Below are 17,589 nucleotides of genomic sequence, written 5' to 3'. Positions count from 1 at the left end.
AGAAACGACCCAACGTTACAAATATTTTCACGACCCTCCCCTTGTACTGTAAAACAAAATGAACACCCTCCGCCCTCATCGAATTAACTCAAAATAAATGTTTACGACAACAAATAACAGTAACTGTAGCGACCCTGTGTTAATAAACGTGGATATCGACTATGCCACTTTAGCACGCTTTTATTGCACGGTCGATGATACGCAGGGCTACAGGCCAGAAGGTTGAGGGTTCGCCGACCACCACAGACGAGTTCACTCTCCATGCAGGTTTCATTACACTACGATCAGAGCCTGCTGCAGCTGGGAGGGAAAATCATATTTTTCAACATTTTGATGCCATATTTACAATTATATAAATTAGTGCCATGAAAAAGTATTTCCTTAATCAAGGCACTGTATAGGCAAAGAATTTTCCACCAACAGGTTTCTGTGCCAATGCACCTCACAACCAATAAACAAAGCATACTGACTTTGGGCACTTTGTGTCAGGATGGTTTGCGTTAAACACCACAATAAATAGACTGCCAAGCTAGACAAACAGAAAATACATCCCTTCCCATCTGTAGGCTTACCCAGTATCGAAGGCTTTAAAATGTTTAGTGTTTTGTAACAGATGTCTCTTTCCATTCATCAATTTGCCGCTGCAGTCAGGAGTGATTTGTTTTAATTTGTCAGTAAAAATAAATAAACAATTTTTTGTTGATTGCACAATAAAGTTGGGGACGGGCCTCTCGAGTGGCGCGGTGGTCTAAGGCGCTGCATCGCAGAGCTAGCTGTGCCACTAGAGATTCTGGGTTCGAGTCCAGGCTCTGTCGCAGCCGGCCGCGACCGGGAGACCCATGGGGCGGTGTACAATTGGCCCAGTGTCGTCCGGGTTAGGGGAGGGTTTGGCCGGCAGGGATGTCCTTGTCCCATCGCGCACTAGCGACTCCTGTGGCAGGCCAGGCACAGTACACGCTGACACGGTCACCAGGTGCACTGTGTTTCCTCTGACACATTGGTGTGGCTGGCTTCCGGGTTAAGAGGGCATTGTGTCAAAAAGCAGTGCGGCTTGGTTGGGTTTCGGAGGAAGCACGGCTCTCGACCTTTGCCATTCCCGAGTCCGTACGGGAGTTGCAGCGATGAGCCAATTTTTTTTGACATAAATACATATACAATTACATAGATATGGAGATAAGAGACAAAAAAATGCTCAACCTCCAGATCAGTACGAGGGGGGAAGTTTGAGTACAATTCTTACAAGGTTTTTTGTCTGGTAGGTTTATCTTTAGATGTTTGGGGCTGCTGGTGAACCATGATGTGCAGGCATAATCAAAGTGACACTGGACTAGCGCACTTGCCAGAGTCTTTAGTGTGTCTATAGCGAGGTTTCCATCCAATTGGTGACAGATTTTCATGTGAATTGTCCACTTCACGTTTAAGCTGTCAGAGATTTGACCACTAAATGTATCAGGGCATTGCATGCATAGGCCTTTAGACTTAGGTGTCCACTGTATGACTTTAATGTAAAATATCTATTATACACACTACATGACGAAAAGTATGAGGACACCTGCTCGTCTAACATCTCATTCCAACATCATGGGCATTAATATGGAGTCTCCCCTTTGCTGCTATAATAGCTTCTACTCTTCTGGGAAGGCTTTCTACTAGATGTTGGAACATTGCTGCGGGGACATGTGTCCATTCAGCCACTAGAGCATTTGTGATGTTGGGAGATTAGGCCTGGCTCGCAGTCACCGTTCCAATTTATCCCAATGTTCAATGGGGTTGAGGTCAGGGCTTTGTGCAGGCCAGTCAAGTTCTTCCACACCGACCTTGACAAACTATTTCAGTATGGACCTCACTTTGTGCACGGGGGCATGCTGAAACTGGAAAGGGCCTTCCCCAAACTATTGCCACAAAGTTGGAAGCACAGAATCGTCTAGAATGTCATTGTATGCTGTAGCGTTAAGATTTCCCTTCACTGGAACAAAGGGGCCTATCCGAACCATGAAAAACAGCTGCAGATAATTATTCCTCCTCCACCAAACTTTACAGTTGTCATATGCATTGGGGCAGGTAGTGTTCTCCTTGCATCTGCCAAACCCAGATTAGTCCGTCAGACTGCCAGATGGTGAAGCGTGATTCATCACGCCAGAGAACGTATTTCCAATGCCGGTGAGCTTTACACCACTCCAGCCGACGACTGGGATTGCACATGGTGATCTTAAGCTTGTGTGCCGCTGCTCAGCCATGGAAACCCATCTCACGAACAGTTATTGTGCTGACGTTGCCTTCAGATGCAGTTTGGAACTCGGTAGTGAGTGTTGCCAAACATGGACAGATGATTCTAACGCGCTACACCACTCCACACCCCCATTCTGTGAGCTTGTGTGGCCTACCACTTTGTGGCTGAGCCATTGTTGCTCTTAGACGTTTCCACTTCACAATAACAGCACTTAGAGTTGACTGGGGCAGTTCTAGCAGGGTACACATTTTACAAACTGACTTGTTGGAAAGGTGGCATCCAATGGCAGTGACATGTTGAAAGTCACTGAGCTCTTCAGTAGGTTTGTCTGCCAATGTTTGTCTATGGAGATTGCATGGCTGTGTGCTCGATTTTATACACCCGTCATAGCCGAAACCACTAATTTAAGGGGTGTCCACATACATGCATACAAAAGTATGCATGCATGTATGTATGTATGCATGTTGAACAAAAATATAAAAATGCAACATGTAAAGTGTTGGTCCATTGTGTCATGAGCTGAAATAAAAGATCCGAGACACTTTCCATACACACAAAAAGCTAATTTCTAACGTTTCGTGCTCAAATTTGTTTACATCCCTTTTAGTGAGCATTTTTCCTTTGCCAAGATAATCCATCCACCTGACAGGTGTAGCATATCAAGAAGTTGATTAAACAGCATGATAATTACACAGGTGCACCATGTGCTGGGGACAATAAAAGGCCACTAAAATGTGCAGTTTTGTCACAACACAAGTTGAGGGAGACCGCAGGAATCTCCACCAGAGCTTTCGCCCAAGAATTGAATGTTAATTTCTCTACCATAAGCCGCTCCAACACCATTTTAGAGAATTTAACAGGATGTCTAACCGGCCCCACAACTGCAGCCCACGTGTAACCACACCAGCCCAGGACTCTACATCCTGCTTCTTCAACTGCGGGATCGTCAGACCAGCCACCGGGACAGCTGATGAAACTGAGGAGTATTTGTCTATTGCGCCTCTGCCCAATCATGTAAAATCGATAGATTAGGGCCTAATTTGTTTATTTCAAATGGACTAAATTTCCTTATAGGAACAGTAACTCAGTAAAATCACAAATTGTTGAGTTTATATTTTTGTTCAGTATATATACAGTTGAAGTCATAAGTTTACATACACCTTAGCCAAATACATTTAAACTCAGTTTCACAATTCCTGACATTTAATCCTAGTAAAAATTCCATGTCTTAGGTCAGTTAGGATCACCACTTTATTTTAAGAATTTGAAATGTCAGAATAATAGTAGAGAAAATTATTTATTTCAGGTTTTATTTCTTTCATCACATTCCCAGTGGGTCAGAAGTTTACATACACTCAATTAGTATTTGGTAGCATTGCCTTTAAAAATTGTTTAGCTTGGGTCACATGTTCAGGGTAGCCTTCCACAAGCTTCCCACAAAAAGTTGGTGAATTTTGGCCCATTCCTCCAGACAGAGCTGGTGTAACCGAGTCAGGTTTGTAGGTCTCCTTGCTCGCACACGCTTTTTCAGTTCTGCCCTAAAATGTTCTATAGGATTGAGGTCAGGGCTTTGTGATGGCCACTCCAATACCATGACTTCGTTGTCCTTAACCTGTTATGGCTAGGGGGCAGTATTTTCACAGCCGGATAAAAAACGTACCCGATTTAATCTGATTATTACTCCTGCCCAGAAACTAGAATATGCATATCATTATTAGCTTTGGATAGAAAACACTCCAAAGTTTCTAAAACTGTTTGAATAGTGTCTGTGAGTATAACAGAACTCATTTGGCAGGCCAAACCCTGAGAAGATTCCATGCAGGAAGTGCCCTGTCTGACAATTTCTTGCCCTTCTTGATTATCTCTATCCATTACAGAGGATCTCTGCTGTTACGTGACACTTCCTACGGCTCCCATGGGCTCTCAGAAGGCGGCAAAAAGCTGAATCGTGGCTTTGCAGGCTCTGGCTGAAAAAAAGTAGCGCGTTTGGGTAGTGGCTGGTTACAGTACTGTGAGACTCAGGCGCGTGCCCGCGTCGACCCCATGCCTTGTTTTCTTTCGTCTGTTTACCTAAACGCAGATTCCCGGTCGGAATATTATCGCTTTTTTATGAGAAAAATGGCATAAAAATTGATTTTAAACAGCGGTTGACATGCTTCGAAGTACGGTAATGGAATATTTAGAAATCTTTTGTCACGCATTGCGCCATGCTCGTGACCCTTATTTACACTTCGGATAGTGTCTTGAACGCACGAACAAAACGCCGCTATTTGGATATAATGATGGATTATTTTGAACCAAACCAACATTTGTTATTGAAGTAGCAGTCCTGGGAGTGCATTCTGACGAAGACCACCAAAGGTAATCAAACTTTTGTAATAGTAAATCGGAGTTTGGTCAGGGCTAAACTTGGTCGGTGTCTAAATGGCTAGCCGATCTACTGAGAATATTGCAAAATGTGCTTTCACCGAAAAGCTATTTTAAAATCGGACATATCGAGTGCATAGAGGAGTTCTGTATCTATAATTCTTAAAATAATTGTGTTTTTTTGTGAACGTTTATCGTGAGTAATTTAGTAAATTCACGGATGTTTGCGGGGGGGTATGCTAGTCCTGAACGTCACATGCTAATGTAAAAAAGCTGGTTTTTGATATAAATATGAACTTCATTGAACAAAACATGCATGCTTTGTATAACATAATGTCCTAGGGTTGTCATCTGATGAAGATCAAAGGTTAGTGCTGCATTTAGCTGTGGTTTTGGTGACATATGCTAGCTTGAAAAATGGGTGTCTGATTATTTCTGGCTGGGTACTCTGCTGACATAATCTAATGTTTTGCTTTCGCTGTAAAGCCTTTTTGAAATCGGACAGTGTGATTAGATTAACGAGAGTCTTGTCTTTAAAATGGTGTAAAATAGTCATATGTTTGAAAAATGGAAGGTTTCGGATTTTAGAGGAATTTGTATTTCGCGCCACGCCCATCATTGGATATCGGAGAAGGTGTTCCGCTAGCGGAACGTCTAGATGTAAGAGGTTAAGCCATTTTACCACAACTTTGGAAGTATGCTTGGGGTCACTGTCCATTTGGAAGACCCATTTGCGACCAAGCTTTAACTTTGACTGATGTCTTGAGATGTTGCTTCAATATAGCCACTTCATTTTCCTGCCTCATGATGCCATCTATTTTGTGAAGTGCACCAGACCCTCCTGCAGCAAAGCACTCACACTTTTGGGATGGTGTTCTTTGGCTTGCAAGCCTCCCCCTTTTTCCTCCAAACATAACAATGGTCATTATGACCAAACAGTTCTATTTTTGTTTCATCAGACCAGAGGACATTTCTCCAAAAAGTACAATCTTTGTCCCCATGTGCAGTTGCAAACCGTAGTCTGGCTTTTTTATGGCGGTTTTGGAGCAGTGGCTTCTTCCTTGCTGAGAGGCCTTTCAGGTTATGTCGATATAGGACTCGTTTTACTGTGGATATAGATACTTTTGTACCTGTTTCCTCCAGCATCTTCATAAGGTCCTTTGCTGTTGTTCTGGGTTGATTTGCACTTTTCGCACCAAAGTACGTTCATTTCTAGGAGACAGAACGCATCTCCTTCCTGAGCAGTATGACGGCTGCGTGTTCCCATGGTGTTTATACTTGCGTACTATTGTTTGTACAGATGAATGTGGTACCTTCAAGCGTTTGAAAATTGCTCCCCAGGATGAACCAGACTTGTGGAGATCTACAATTTTTTTGTCTGAGGTCTTGGCCGATTTAGATTTTCCCATGATGTCAAGCAAAGAGGCACTGAGTTTGAAGGTCGGCCTTGAAATACATCCACAGGTAAACCTCCAATTGACTCAAATGATATCAATTAGCCTATCAGAAGCTTCTAAAGCCATGACATCATTTTCTGGAATTTTCCAAGCTGTTTAACCTCTATGGGCTAGGTGGGACGCTTGCGTCCCACCTACTCAACAGCCAGTTGAATCCTGTGGCGCGTTATTCAAATACCTTAGATATGACATTACTTCAATTTGTCTAAAATATGACTATTTTACACCATTTTAAAGATAAGACTCTCGTTAATCTAACCACACTGTCCGATTTCAAAAAGGCTTTACAACGAAAGCAAAACATTAGATTATGTCAGCAGAGTACCGAGCCAGAAATAATCAGACACCCATTTTTCAAGCTAGCATATAATGTCACATAAACCCAAACCACAGCTAAATGTAGCACTAACCTTTGATGATCTTCATCAGATGACAACCCTAGGACATTATGTTATACAATACATGCATGTTTTGATCAATCAAGTTCATATTTATATCAAAAACCAGCTTTTTACATTAGCATGTGACTAGCATTCCCACCGAACACTGCCGGTGAATTTACTAAATTACTCACGATAAACGTTCACAAAAAGCATAACAATTATTTTAAGAATTATAGATACAGAACTCCTCTATGCACTCGATATGTCCGATTTTAAAATAGCTTTTCGGTGAAAGCACATTTTGCAATATTCTCAGTAGATAGCCCGGCATCACAGGGCTAGCTATTTAGACACCCAGCAGGTTTAGCACTCACCAAAGTCAGATTTACTATAAGAAAAATGTTATTACCTTTGTTGTCTTCGTCAGAATGCACTCCCAGGACTTCTACTTCAATAACAAATGTTGGTTTGGTCCAAAATAATCCATCGTTATATCCAAACAGCGGCGTTTTGTTCGTGCTTTCTAGACACTATCCTAAAGGGTAAATAAGGGTGACGAGCATGGCGCAATTCGTGACAAAAGAATTCTAAATATTCCATTACCGTATTTCGAAGCATGTCAACCGCTGTTTAAAATCAATTTTTATGCCATTTCTCTCATAAAAAAAGCGATAATATTCCGACCGGGAATCTGCGTTTAGATAAACAGACAAAGGAAAAGAAAGCATTCGGTCGAAGCGGGCACGCGCCTAAGCCCATAGTACTCTGAGTGGCCACTTGCCAAAAGCGATAAAGTGTTTCAGCCAGAGCCTGCCTCGATATCGTTCAACTTTTTCCCGGGCTCTGAGACCCTATGGAAGTGTCACGTTATTGCACAGATCCTGAGTCTTCAATAAAAAGAGCCAAGATGAAACACTACTTCTCAGACAGGCCACTTCCTGCTTGAAATCTTCTCAGGTTTTGGCCTGCCATAGGAGTTCTGTTATACTCACAGACACCATTCAAACAGTTTTAGAAACTTTAGGGTGTTTTCTATCCAAAGCCAATAATTATAAGCATATTCTAGTTACTGGGCAGGAGTAGTAACCAGATTAAATCGGGTACGTTTTTTATCCAGCCGTGTCAATACTGCCCCCTAGCCCTAACAGGTTAAAGGCACAGTCAACTTACAGTATGTAAACTTCTGACCCACTGGAATTGTGATACAGTGAATTATAAGTGAAATAATCTTTCTGTAAACAATTGTTGGAAAAATTACTTGTGTCATGCACAAAGTATATGTCCTAACCGACTTGCCAAAACTATAGTTTGTTAACAAGAAACTTGTGGAGTGGTTGAAAAACAAGTTTTAATGACTCCAACCTAAGTGTATGCAAACTTATGTACAGTTGAAGTCGTAAGTTTACATACACTTAGGTTGGAGTCATTAAAACTCGTTTTTCAACCACTCCACACATTTCTTGTTAACAAACTATAGTTTTGGGAAGTCGGTTAGGACATCTACTTTGTGCATGACACAAGTCATGTTTCCAACAATTGTTGGAAACATCCGACTACACCATGGTGCTATCCTACAGAGTGCTGCTGAGGTTACTGTAGACCTTCCTTGCAAAACAGTGTGTTTTAATCAATTACTTGGTGACGTGAATATATTTAGAATAGTTTTAATATTTCACTATTTTTAGGAAATTCACTGAGGACGGTCCTCCCCTCCCTCCTCTGAGGAGCCTCCACACAGACAGACAGACGCTACAACACCGACATGGATTTCTTTATGTCAGATGGGTACTGCTGTACTGATATAGATGTACAGGAGGGTAATTTGTTCATTTTCAACCCAAATATTTTCTATAAAGATAAGCAATTGTATTGATAGATCATAGTTACTCCTATAATCTATCAATATAATCTACCAATTGTGCGCGCCCGGGTTAGGGTCGACATTTACTGGGGGAGAGGGGTGTCAAACTAATTCTTACAGTAAATAAGAATTTGTTCTTAACTGGCTTTCCTAGTTAAATAAAGGTTAAATAAAATGTTAAAAAAGTACAACTAAAAACTCTGGTAGGCCTGAAAGTCTTCCCTACCTCAAGTTCAACTGTCCAAGTCAGTTGGAGAGCCGGGCTGCACTGCCTTCGTATTTACTTTATTTAACCAGGTAGGCTAGTTGAGAACAAGTTCTCATTTACAACTGCGACCTGGCCAAGATAAAGCAAAGCAGTTCGACACATAAAACAACAGAGTTACAAATGGAATAAACAAAACATACAGTCAATAATACAGTAGAACAAAAGAAAACAAAAAGTCTACATACAGTGAGTGCAAATGAGGTTAAGTTAAGGCAATAAATAGGCCATGGTGGCGAAGTAATTACAATATAGCAATTAAACACTGGAATGGTAGATGTGCAGAAGATGAATGTGCAAGTAGAGATACTGGGGTGCAAAGAAGCAAGATAAATAAATATAGGGATTTATGGGGATGAGGTAGGTAGATAGCCCATCTGTAAACAGCCCATCTATGTACAGGTGCAGTGATCTGTGAGCTGCTCTGACAGCTGGTGCTTAAAGTTAGTGAGGGAGATATGAGTCTCCAGTTTCAGAGATTTTTGCAGTTCGTTCCAGTCATTGGCAGCAGAGAACTGGAAGGAATGACGACCAAAGGAGGAATTGGCTTTGGGGATGACCAGTGAGTATAATAGGTCTGCAGTAGCTAAAGCTTAATAATAGCCACACCATACCAAACCTTCAAACATTTTTAAACTTTATTAGGGTAATATAAAAAGTTCAGCTATTGTTTATAGTGAAAATACAACCAAAAGAGCAAATGTAAACCAGGGGGAAAATGCACTACCCTCCCCTGTGCCCAATAAAACATTTAAAAAAATGTAAACCCTCCCAAAGCTAAAAAATAGTTTGCCACCCCTCTCCCCCAGTAAATGTCGATCTGTCCCTTAGCAGACAGAATAGTATTACCACAGACTAAATTCGTAGTTCCCAACCAGGGGTACTAGGACCCCAGGGGGTACCTCGCCTATCCACAGCAGGTACTTGAGAAGACTCATGAAACCATTGGCTTACTGGTAAAATGCACACGAGGGGGGTACTCCAAGCATAGCAAAATTCAGTTTGTGATAAAGTAGCCAAAAAAGGTTGGGAACCACTGGACTAAAGCTATGTAGAATGAGTAACTATCATAGGCGTTGATAGCCTCGGAATGCACTCGCTCTTCTTGGCGGATGCATTCTCTCAGTTACTGTATCGGATTAACAGCAATTAAATTAATTCTGAGTCAGAGTGATGACCGTTTGTACTATAACGTTAGGTTGGGTAGCTAGAGAGCTAACAAAAGCTGTAGTGTACAAGTTCGAGACTGCAATGCAAGTTAGGCTAGCTAGCTACATTATTTATTTCTGTATTGACCAATCTCAGCAATGCGGTCGATGACAATTTGCTTCGAGAAGCAGCCATTCGTATTGCATACCTTCAGTTACCTAAAACCCAGACTGAAAGAAACAACTTTATGGAAGATAACGTTAACAGTGACTAGCTAGCATGTACATGCGTAACTCAATATGTACTAAGGAGTGTAATACATGCATTGCAGCAAAATACTGTATGGGGGAAAAAATAGCAAACTATTGATTGCTATTTTCTAAAATATATTAGCTAATAACAGATTACTGGCAGTAGCTGGAGAATAGAATCGCAAACTTACCTTAGGCTTGTAAAGCCACTTTCGAAATCGATTCATCGTTAAGTTACCTCGCCACTTTACCCCTCCTTTGTCACCGACCCCTCTTCTACCTGTGAGACAGACCAGCAAATGCTAGCTAGCTAACTACGTTGCTAAAAAGGTGGGAAATATTTAATCCAATACGACATCCGAAATTGTAAGGTAAAGAGTTGAAGTGTTAAGTAATTTCTTTAAAAACGACGTTGTGTTTTCATGCCTGCAGAATCCACGGTAGGCTGGTGATTCACTGACACTTTTCAAGTCCGACGGGATAAAGCAAGCAATCCTTTTTTATATAAAGCAAGCAATCCTCCACGGATGGTTTCGTTCGCTCTTCCCCTCCGTCTGCTTGATGACAGCCACGTTGATATCGCCACCCACTTTCCCAGGCTTGCACCATACGTCACTATGGTGTAGCTACCGTAGACATCCTATTAAATGAATAATTCCTAATTATTAGTATTCTAATTACTAATTTATGAATTTAAAATTAATTATTCATTTCTAATTCCTAATTCTATGGTACATACGTCATAATTATTGTTGATTATATGGCAAGCGAAAAGGGATATTTGGTAGTTCTACAATTTTGGTACATTATTTTCAGAAAGTGGTTGTAACACAATGTTATTATGACACAAATAGAAACATGAACATTAGCGGTGCGTGGGTTAAACACGGGGAAGAAGACAGGAACGGGAACTGAACGGGACCCCCCCCCCCACAGATTACAATCTGCACTGTATGTTAGTGTTTCTGACATTGTCAGACCATGAAACAATTATTGATTTACAACCACAGAGTTACATTACATTACATTTAAGTCATTTAGCAGACGCTCTTATCCAGAGCGACTTACAAAATGGTGCATTCACCTTATGATATCCAGTGGAACAACCACTTTACAATAGTGCATCTAAATCTTTTAAGGGGGGGGGGTTAGAAGGATTACTTTATCCTATCCTAGGTATTCCTTAAAGAGGTGGGGTTTCAGGTGTCTCCGGAAGGTGGTGATTGACTCCGCTGTCCTGGCGTCGTGAGGGAGCTTGTTCCACCATTGGGGTGCCAGAGCAGCGAACAGTTTTGACTGGGCTGAGCGGGAACTGTGCTTCCTCAGAGGTAGGGGGGGCTAGCAGGCCAGTGGTGGATGAACGCAGTGCCCTTGTTTGGGTGTAGGGCCTGATCAGAGCCTGAAGGTATGGAGGTGCCGTTCCCTTCACAGCTCCGTAGGCAATCACCATGGTCTTGTAGCGGATGCGAGCTTCAACTGGAAGCCAGTGGAGAGAGCGGAGGAGCGGGGTGACGTGAGAGAACTTGGGAAGGTTGAACACCAGACGGGCTGCGGCGTTCTGGATGAGTTGTAGGGGTTTAATGGCACAGGCAGGGAGCCCAGCCAACAGCGAGTTGCAGTAATCCAGACGGGAGATGACAAGTGCCCGGATTAGGACCTGCGCCGCTTCCTGTGTGAGGCAGGGTCGTACTCTGCGAATGTTGTAGAGCATGAACCTACAGGATCGGGTACAGTTACCTCAATGTCCTTTGAAGCATCCTCTGTAAAATCCTCCACACACTGTTAGTCTGCATTATACTTGTCAAGGAGCACAGTGGCTTCTTTGATAAGTGAGGCATAGCCTTTTGCCATCTTCTGCTACACCTGAACAAATTAGGGACAGACTGGAATTAGGGGAAATTAAAATCTTCTCAACAGATGAATAGGTGAATGTGGTTGGTGGATGGATTGAGGTAATGTTAGCTACCTGGTCACAAGGACAGAGCACAGATAAACAGACAGGCAGACACATAGATGTTGCCAAAGGTTCCTAATAAACCTATCAGTGATGCTGTGTATTGAGTCAAATCGAGGCATTTTTAGGCTAGCAAAATGTGTCCATACTTGGACCCTTACCATGGACGTCGCTAACCTTTCTTGGGTGAACTAAACGTATTCTTTACAGGGCAGTTCAACTGTTGCCAAATAGGTGCTTGATTGATCAAAGGCCTTTTAACAATGTGTAACCCAGTAATTTGTTTATTCTCAAGGTTTGTCTGTAACTTCAAAACAGTTCCGATGTTTGGTCGTTGCCAAGCAACACACAGGCATAAACAGAGGCCAGCAACATAATAAGGCTGATTGGTCATTTTCAAATTTTGGCGAACATTATTACTTATGACCAGTGGTGTGTATTAATGGACGCCAAGGAAAGCCAGGCCCCCCCCCCACACAATTTTTTTTTTAAATACATAAAATAATGTATCTTTCCTCTCTCTGTTTCATAACATTCCTTCAATTCGAAGTGGCTGAACGTACCTCAAAGGAGAAAGCATCCGAGCGAGCGCAACAGCGCCACTCTGTCTCTCTATGTGGAGGCCATCTATCCGATACTGTCTGGTCCAAACGAGTATGACATTGTTGTCGCCCGTAGTATTGAATGCAAGGGAAGCCAGCGAGCATTTGGCCTCTCTTGACAAATAAATAAATAAAAAATAAGCCAATCAGCGCTGAGCTAAACTGAGCAAGCTCAACTGTGAATGGTCCTGGCGGAAAAAAAGTGTCAAGGGAAGCCATCTTGTATTTGGCATCTCTCCTATCAAATCGCTTTGAAAGCATAACGTTACATCATTAACTGAAACAACTTGAATTGTTGCATCTGTTGTGTTGTTGTCCTCCGGTGGCTAGCTAGCTAGGTAAAATGGTCCCTTTCCTAAATTAGCCATGGATGGAGATAGGGATTTGGACTTGTGGTTTTACTTAATTATCAATTATAATGGTGATTCTGATCCAACCATTAATTGATACATAATTGTACCTCTGGCCTGAGAAGATGTTAGTTCAATATGTACAGTAGCTAGATGTAGAAGGCGAATGTTAACTAGCTAACGTTGTCTATGAATGGAAGTTAGGCTAGCGAGCAAGCATTTTAGCCATGTAGCCTAGGACAACAAAAAATAAAAGCCTTTACTGTATGACAGAGTGATTGACCAGTTCCTCAACATGAAAGAGAGGAGGACTCTTTGGCGTTTCTCTACAAGTAGGGTGAGTCAACATGTGCACAAGCACACACGCAAACAGAAATCAGAACCATGGACAGCCACATCAAATCAAATGTATTTGTCACATACACATGGTTAGCAGGTGTTAATGCAAGTGTAGCGAAATGCTTGTGCTTCTAGTTCCAACCATGCGGTAATATCTAACAAGTAATCTATCAATTCCACAACAACTACCTTGTACACACAAGTGTAAAGGAATGAATACGAATATGTACATAAAAATATATAAATGAGTGATGGCCGAACGGCGTAGGCAACATGTAATAGATGGTATGGAGTACAGTATATACATATGAGATGAGTATTGTAGGGTATGAAAAATATAAAGCGGCATTGTTTAAAGTGGCTAGTGATACCTTACATCAAGATGGCAAGATGCAGTAGATGGTATAGAGTACATACGTATATACATATGAGATGAATTATGTAGGTTATGTAAACATGATCTAATATAAATAATATAAAGTGGCTAGTGATAAATTGATTACATCAATTTTCCCATTATTAAAGTGGCTTGAGTTGAGTCAGTATGTTGGCAGCAGCCACTCAATGTTAGTGATGGCTGTTTAACAGTCTGATGGCCTTGAGATAGAAGCTGTTTTTCAGTCTCTCGGTTCCAGCTTTGATGCACCTGTACTGACCTCGCCTTCTGGATGTTAGCGGGGTGAACAGGCAGTGGCTCGGGTGGTTGCTGTCCTTGATGATCTTTTTGGCCTTCCTGTGACATCGGGTGGTGTAGGTGTCCTGGAGGGCAGGTATTTTGCACCCGGTGATGCGTTGTGCAGACCTCACTACCCTCTGGAGAGCCTTCCGGTTGTGGGTGGAGCAGTTGCCGTACCAGGTGGTGATACAGCCCGACAGGATGCTCTCAATTGTGCATCTGTAAAAGTTTGTGAGTGTTTTTAGTGACAAGCAGAATTTCTTCAGCCTACTGAGGTTGAAGAGGCACTGCTGCGCCTTCTTCACCACGCTGTCTGTGTGGGTGGACCATTTCAGTTTGTCCGTGATGTGTACGCCGAGGAACTTAAAACTCTCCACCCTCTCCACTACTGTCCCGTCAATGTAGATAGGGGGCTGCTCCCTCTGCTGTTTCCTGAAGTCCATGATCATCTCTTTTGTTTTGTTGACATTGAGTGCGAGGTTATTTTCCTGACACCACACTCTGATGGCCCCCACCTCCTCCCTGTAGGCCGTCTCGTCATTGTTGGTAATCAAGCCTACCACTATAGTGTCGTCTGCAAACTTGATGATTGAGTTGGATGCGTGCATGGCCACGCAGTCGTGGGTGAACAGGGAGTACAGGAGAGGGCTGAGAACGCACCCTCGTGGGGACCCAGTGTTGAGGATCAGCAGGGTGATGTTGTTACCTACCCTCACCCCTGGGGGGCGGCCCGTCAGGAAGTCCAGGACCCAGTTGCACAGGGCGGGGTCGAGACCCAGGGTCTCGAGCTTAATGACGAGTTTGGAGGGTACTATGGTGTTAAATGCTGAGCTGTAATCGATGAACAGCATTCTTACATAGGTATTCCTCTTGTCCAGATGGGTTAGGACAGTGTGCAGTGTGATGGCGATTGCGTCGTCTGTGGACCTATTGGGTCGGTCAGGTAGGGTGGAGGTGATATGATCCTTGACTAGTCTCTCAAAGCACTTCATGATGATGGAAGTGAGTGCTACAGGGCGGTAGTCATTTAGATCAGTTACCTTAGCTTTCTTGGGAACAGGAACAATGGTGGCCCTCTTGAAGCATGTGGGGACAACAGACTGGGATAAGGATTGATTGAATATGTCTGTAAACACACCAGCCAGCTGGTCTGCGCATGATCTGAGGATGCGCCGGGGATGCAGTCTGGGCCTGAAGCCTTGCGAGGGATAACACGTTTAAATGTTTTCCTCACGTTGGCTGCAGTGAAGGAGAGCCCACAGGTTTTGGTAGCGGGCCATGTTAGTGGCACTGTATTGTCCTCAAAGCGAGCAAAAAAGTTGTTTAGTCTGTCTGGGAGCAAGGCATTGTGATCCGCGACGGGGCTGATTTTTCTTTTGTAGTCCGTGATTGACTGTAGACCCTGCCACATGCCTCTCGTGTCTGAGCCGTTGAATTGCGACATCATATTTAGTTTATGTTGATTGGACTAAATTGTTTTGGTATCTTTTATTTGTCACTGTATTAGACTAAGCAGAAGTTATTTGATGATGTTGAAATTATGCCCGGAATAGTGGAGGCAGCTCCTGTTTTCTTTGCGACTTGTGGTAACTTCCCCTCCAAATCTCCGACCACTACCTTGTATCCTTTTCCCTCTTGCTCTCATCCAACACTTCTCACTCTGCCCCTACTCGGATGGTATTGCGCCGTCCCAACCTTCGCTCTCTCTCTCCCGCTACTCTCTCCTCTTCCATCCTATCATCTCTTCCCTCTGCTCAAACCTTCTCCAACCTATCTCCTGATTCTGCCTCCTCAACCCTCCTCTCCTCCCTTTCTGCATCCTTTGATTTTCTCTGTCCCCTATCCTCCAGGCCGGTTCGGTCCTCCCCTCCTGCTCCGTGGCTCGACGACTCACTACGAGCTCACAGAACAAGGCTCCGGGCAGCCGAGCGGAAATGGAGGAAAACTCACCTCCCTGCGGACCTGGCATCCTTTCACTCACTCCTCTCTACATTCTCCTCTTCTGTCTCTGCTGCTAAAGCCACTTTCTACCACTCTAAATTCCAAGCATCTGCCTCTAACCCTAGGAAGCTCTTTGCTACCTTCTCCTCCCTCCTGAATCCTCCTCCCCCTCCCCCCTCCTCCCTCTCTGCGGATGACTTCGTCAACCATTTTGAAAAGAAGGTTGACGATATCCGATCCTCGTTTGCTAAGTCAAACGACACCGCTGGTCCTGCTCACACTGCCCTACCCTGTGCTTTGACCTCTTTCTCCCCTCTCTCTCCAGATGAAATCTCGCGTCTTGTGACGGCCGGCCGCCCAACAACCTGCCCACTTGACCCTATCCCCTCCTCTCTTCTCCAGACCATTTCCGGAGACCTTCTCCCCTTCCTCACCTCGCTCATCAACTCATCCTTGACCGCTGGCTACGTCCCTTCCGTCTTCAAGAGAGCGAGAGTTGCACCCCTTCTGAAAAAACCTACACTCGATCCCTCCGATGTCAACAACTACAGACCAGTATCCCTTCTTTCTTTTCTCTCCAAAACTCTTGAACGTGCCGTCCTTGGCCAGCTCTCCTGCTATCTCTCTCAGAATGACCTTCTTGATCCTAATCAGTCAGGTTTCAAGACTGGGCATTCAACTGAGACTGCTCTTCTCTGTGTCACGGAGGCTCTCCGCACTGCTAAAGCTAACTCTCTCTCCTCTGCTCTCTGTTCTAGGCCCTCTCCTATTCTCGCTATACACCAAGTCACTTGGCTCTGTCATATCCTCACATGGTCTCTCCTATCATTGCTATGCAGACGACACACAATTAATCTTCTCCTTTCCCCCTTCTGATAACCAGGCGGCGAATCGCATCTCTGCATGTCTGTCAGACATATCAGTGTGGATGACGGATCACCAGCTCAAGCTGAACCTCGGCAAGACGGAGCTGCTCTTCCTCCCGGGGAAGGACTGCCCGTTCCATGATCTCGCCATCACGGTTGACAAGTCCCTTGTGTCCTCCTCCCAGAGTGCTAAGAACCTTGGCGTGATCCTGGACAACACCCTGTCGTTCTCCACTAACATCAAGGCGGTGACCCGATCCTGTAGGTTCATGCTCTACAACATTCGCAGAGTACGACCCTGCCTCACACAGGAAGCGGCGCAGGTCCTAATCCAGGCACTTGTCATCTCCCGTCTGGATTACTGCAACTCGCTGTTGGCTGGGCTCCCTGCCTGTGCCATTAAACCCCTACAACTCATCCAGAACGCCGCAGCCCGTCTGGTGTTCAACCTTCCCAAGTTCTCTCACGTCACCCCGCTCCTCCGCTCTCTCCACTGGCTTCCAGTTGAAGCTCGCATCCGCTACAAGACCATGGTGATTGCCTACGGAGCTGTGAAGGGAACGGCACCTCCATACCTTCAGGCTCTGATCAGGCCCTACACCCAAACAAGGGCACTGCGTTCATCCACCACTGGCCTGCTGGCCCCCCTACCTCTGAGGAAGCACAGTTCCCGCTCAGCCCAGTCAAAACTGTTCGCTGCTCTGGCACCCCAATGGTGGAACAAGCTCCCTCACGACGCCAGGACAGGGGAGTCAATCACCACCTTCCGGAGACACCTGAAACCCCACCTTTTTAAGGAATACCTAGGATAGGATAAAGTAATCCTTCTAACCCCCCCCTTAAAAGATTTAGATGCACTATTGTAAAGTGGTTGTTCCACTGGATATCATAAGGTGAA

The 17,589-nt window shown here is 44.0% G+C and overlaps 1 protein-coding gene across 2 annotated transcripts in view; it reads right to left on the bottom strand.

Annotated features, from left to right (window-relative positions):
* LOC106598081 (lateral signaling target protein 2 homolog) overlaps window positions 1-10,549 on the bottom strand; it is a 58,400-nt gene extending 47,851 nt beyond the window's left edge. For both annotated transcript variants that reach the window (XM_014189170.2, XM_014189201.2), the window contains exon 1: window positions 10,155-10,549. In XM_014189170.2, the coding sequence (XP_014044645.2) occupies window positions 10,155-10,190 (36 nt within the window). In that variant the 5' untranslated portion in view covers window positions 10,191-10,549. The remainder of the gene's footprint in view (window positions 1-10,154) is intronic.
* Window positions 10,550-17,589: the final 7,040 nt, after the last annotated feature.

The sequence above is a fragment of the Salmo salar genome, chromosome ssa01 (genome assembly GCF_905237065.1).
Source record: "Salmo salar chromosome ssa01, Ssal_v3.1, whole genome shotgun sequence".
NCBI lineage: Eukaryota > Metazoa > Chordata > Actinopteri > Salmoniformes > Salmonidae > Salmo > Salmo salar.
The sequence above is the reverse complement of the archived record's forward strand: the minus strand, read 5'-3'. Positions and strand labels throughout refer to the sequence as shown.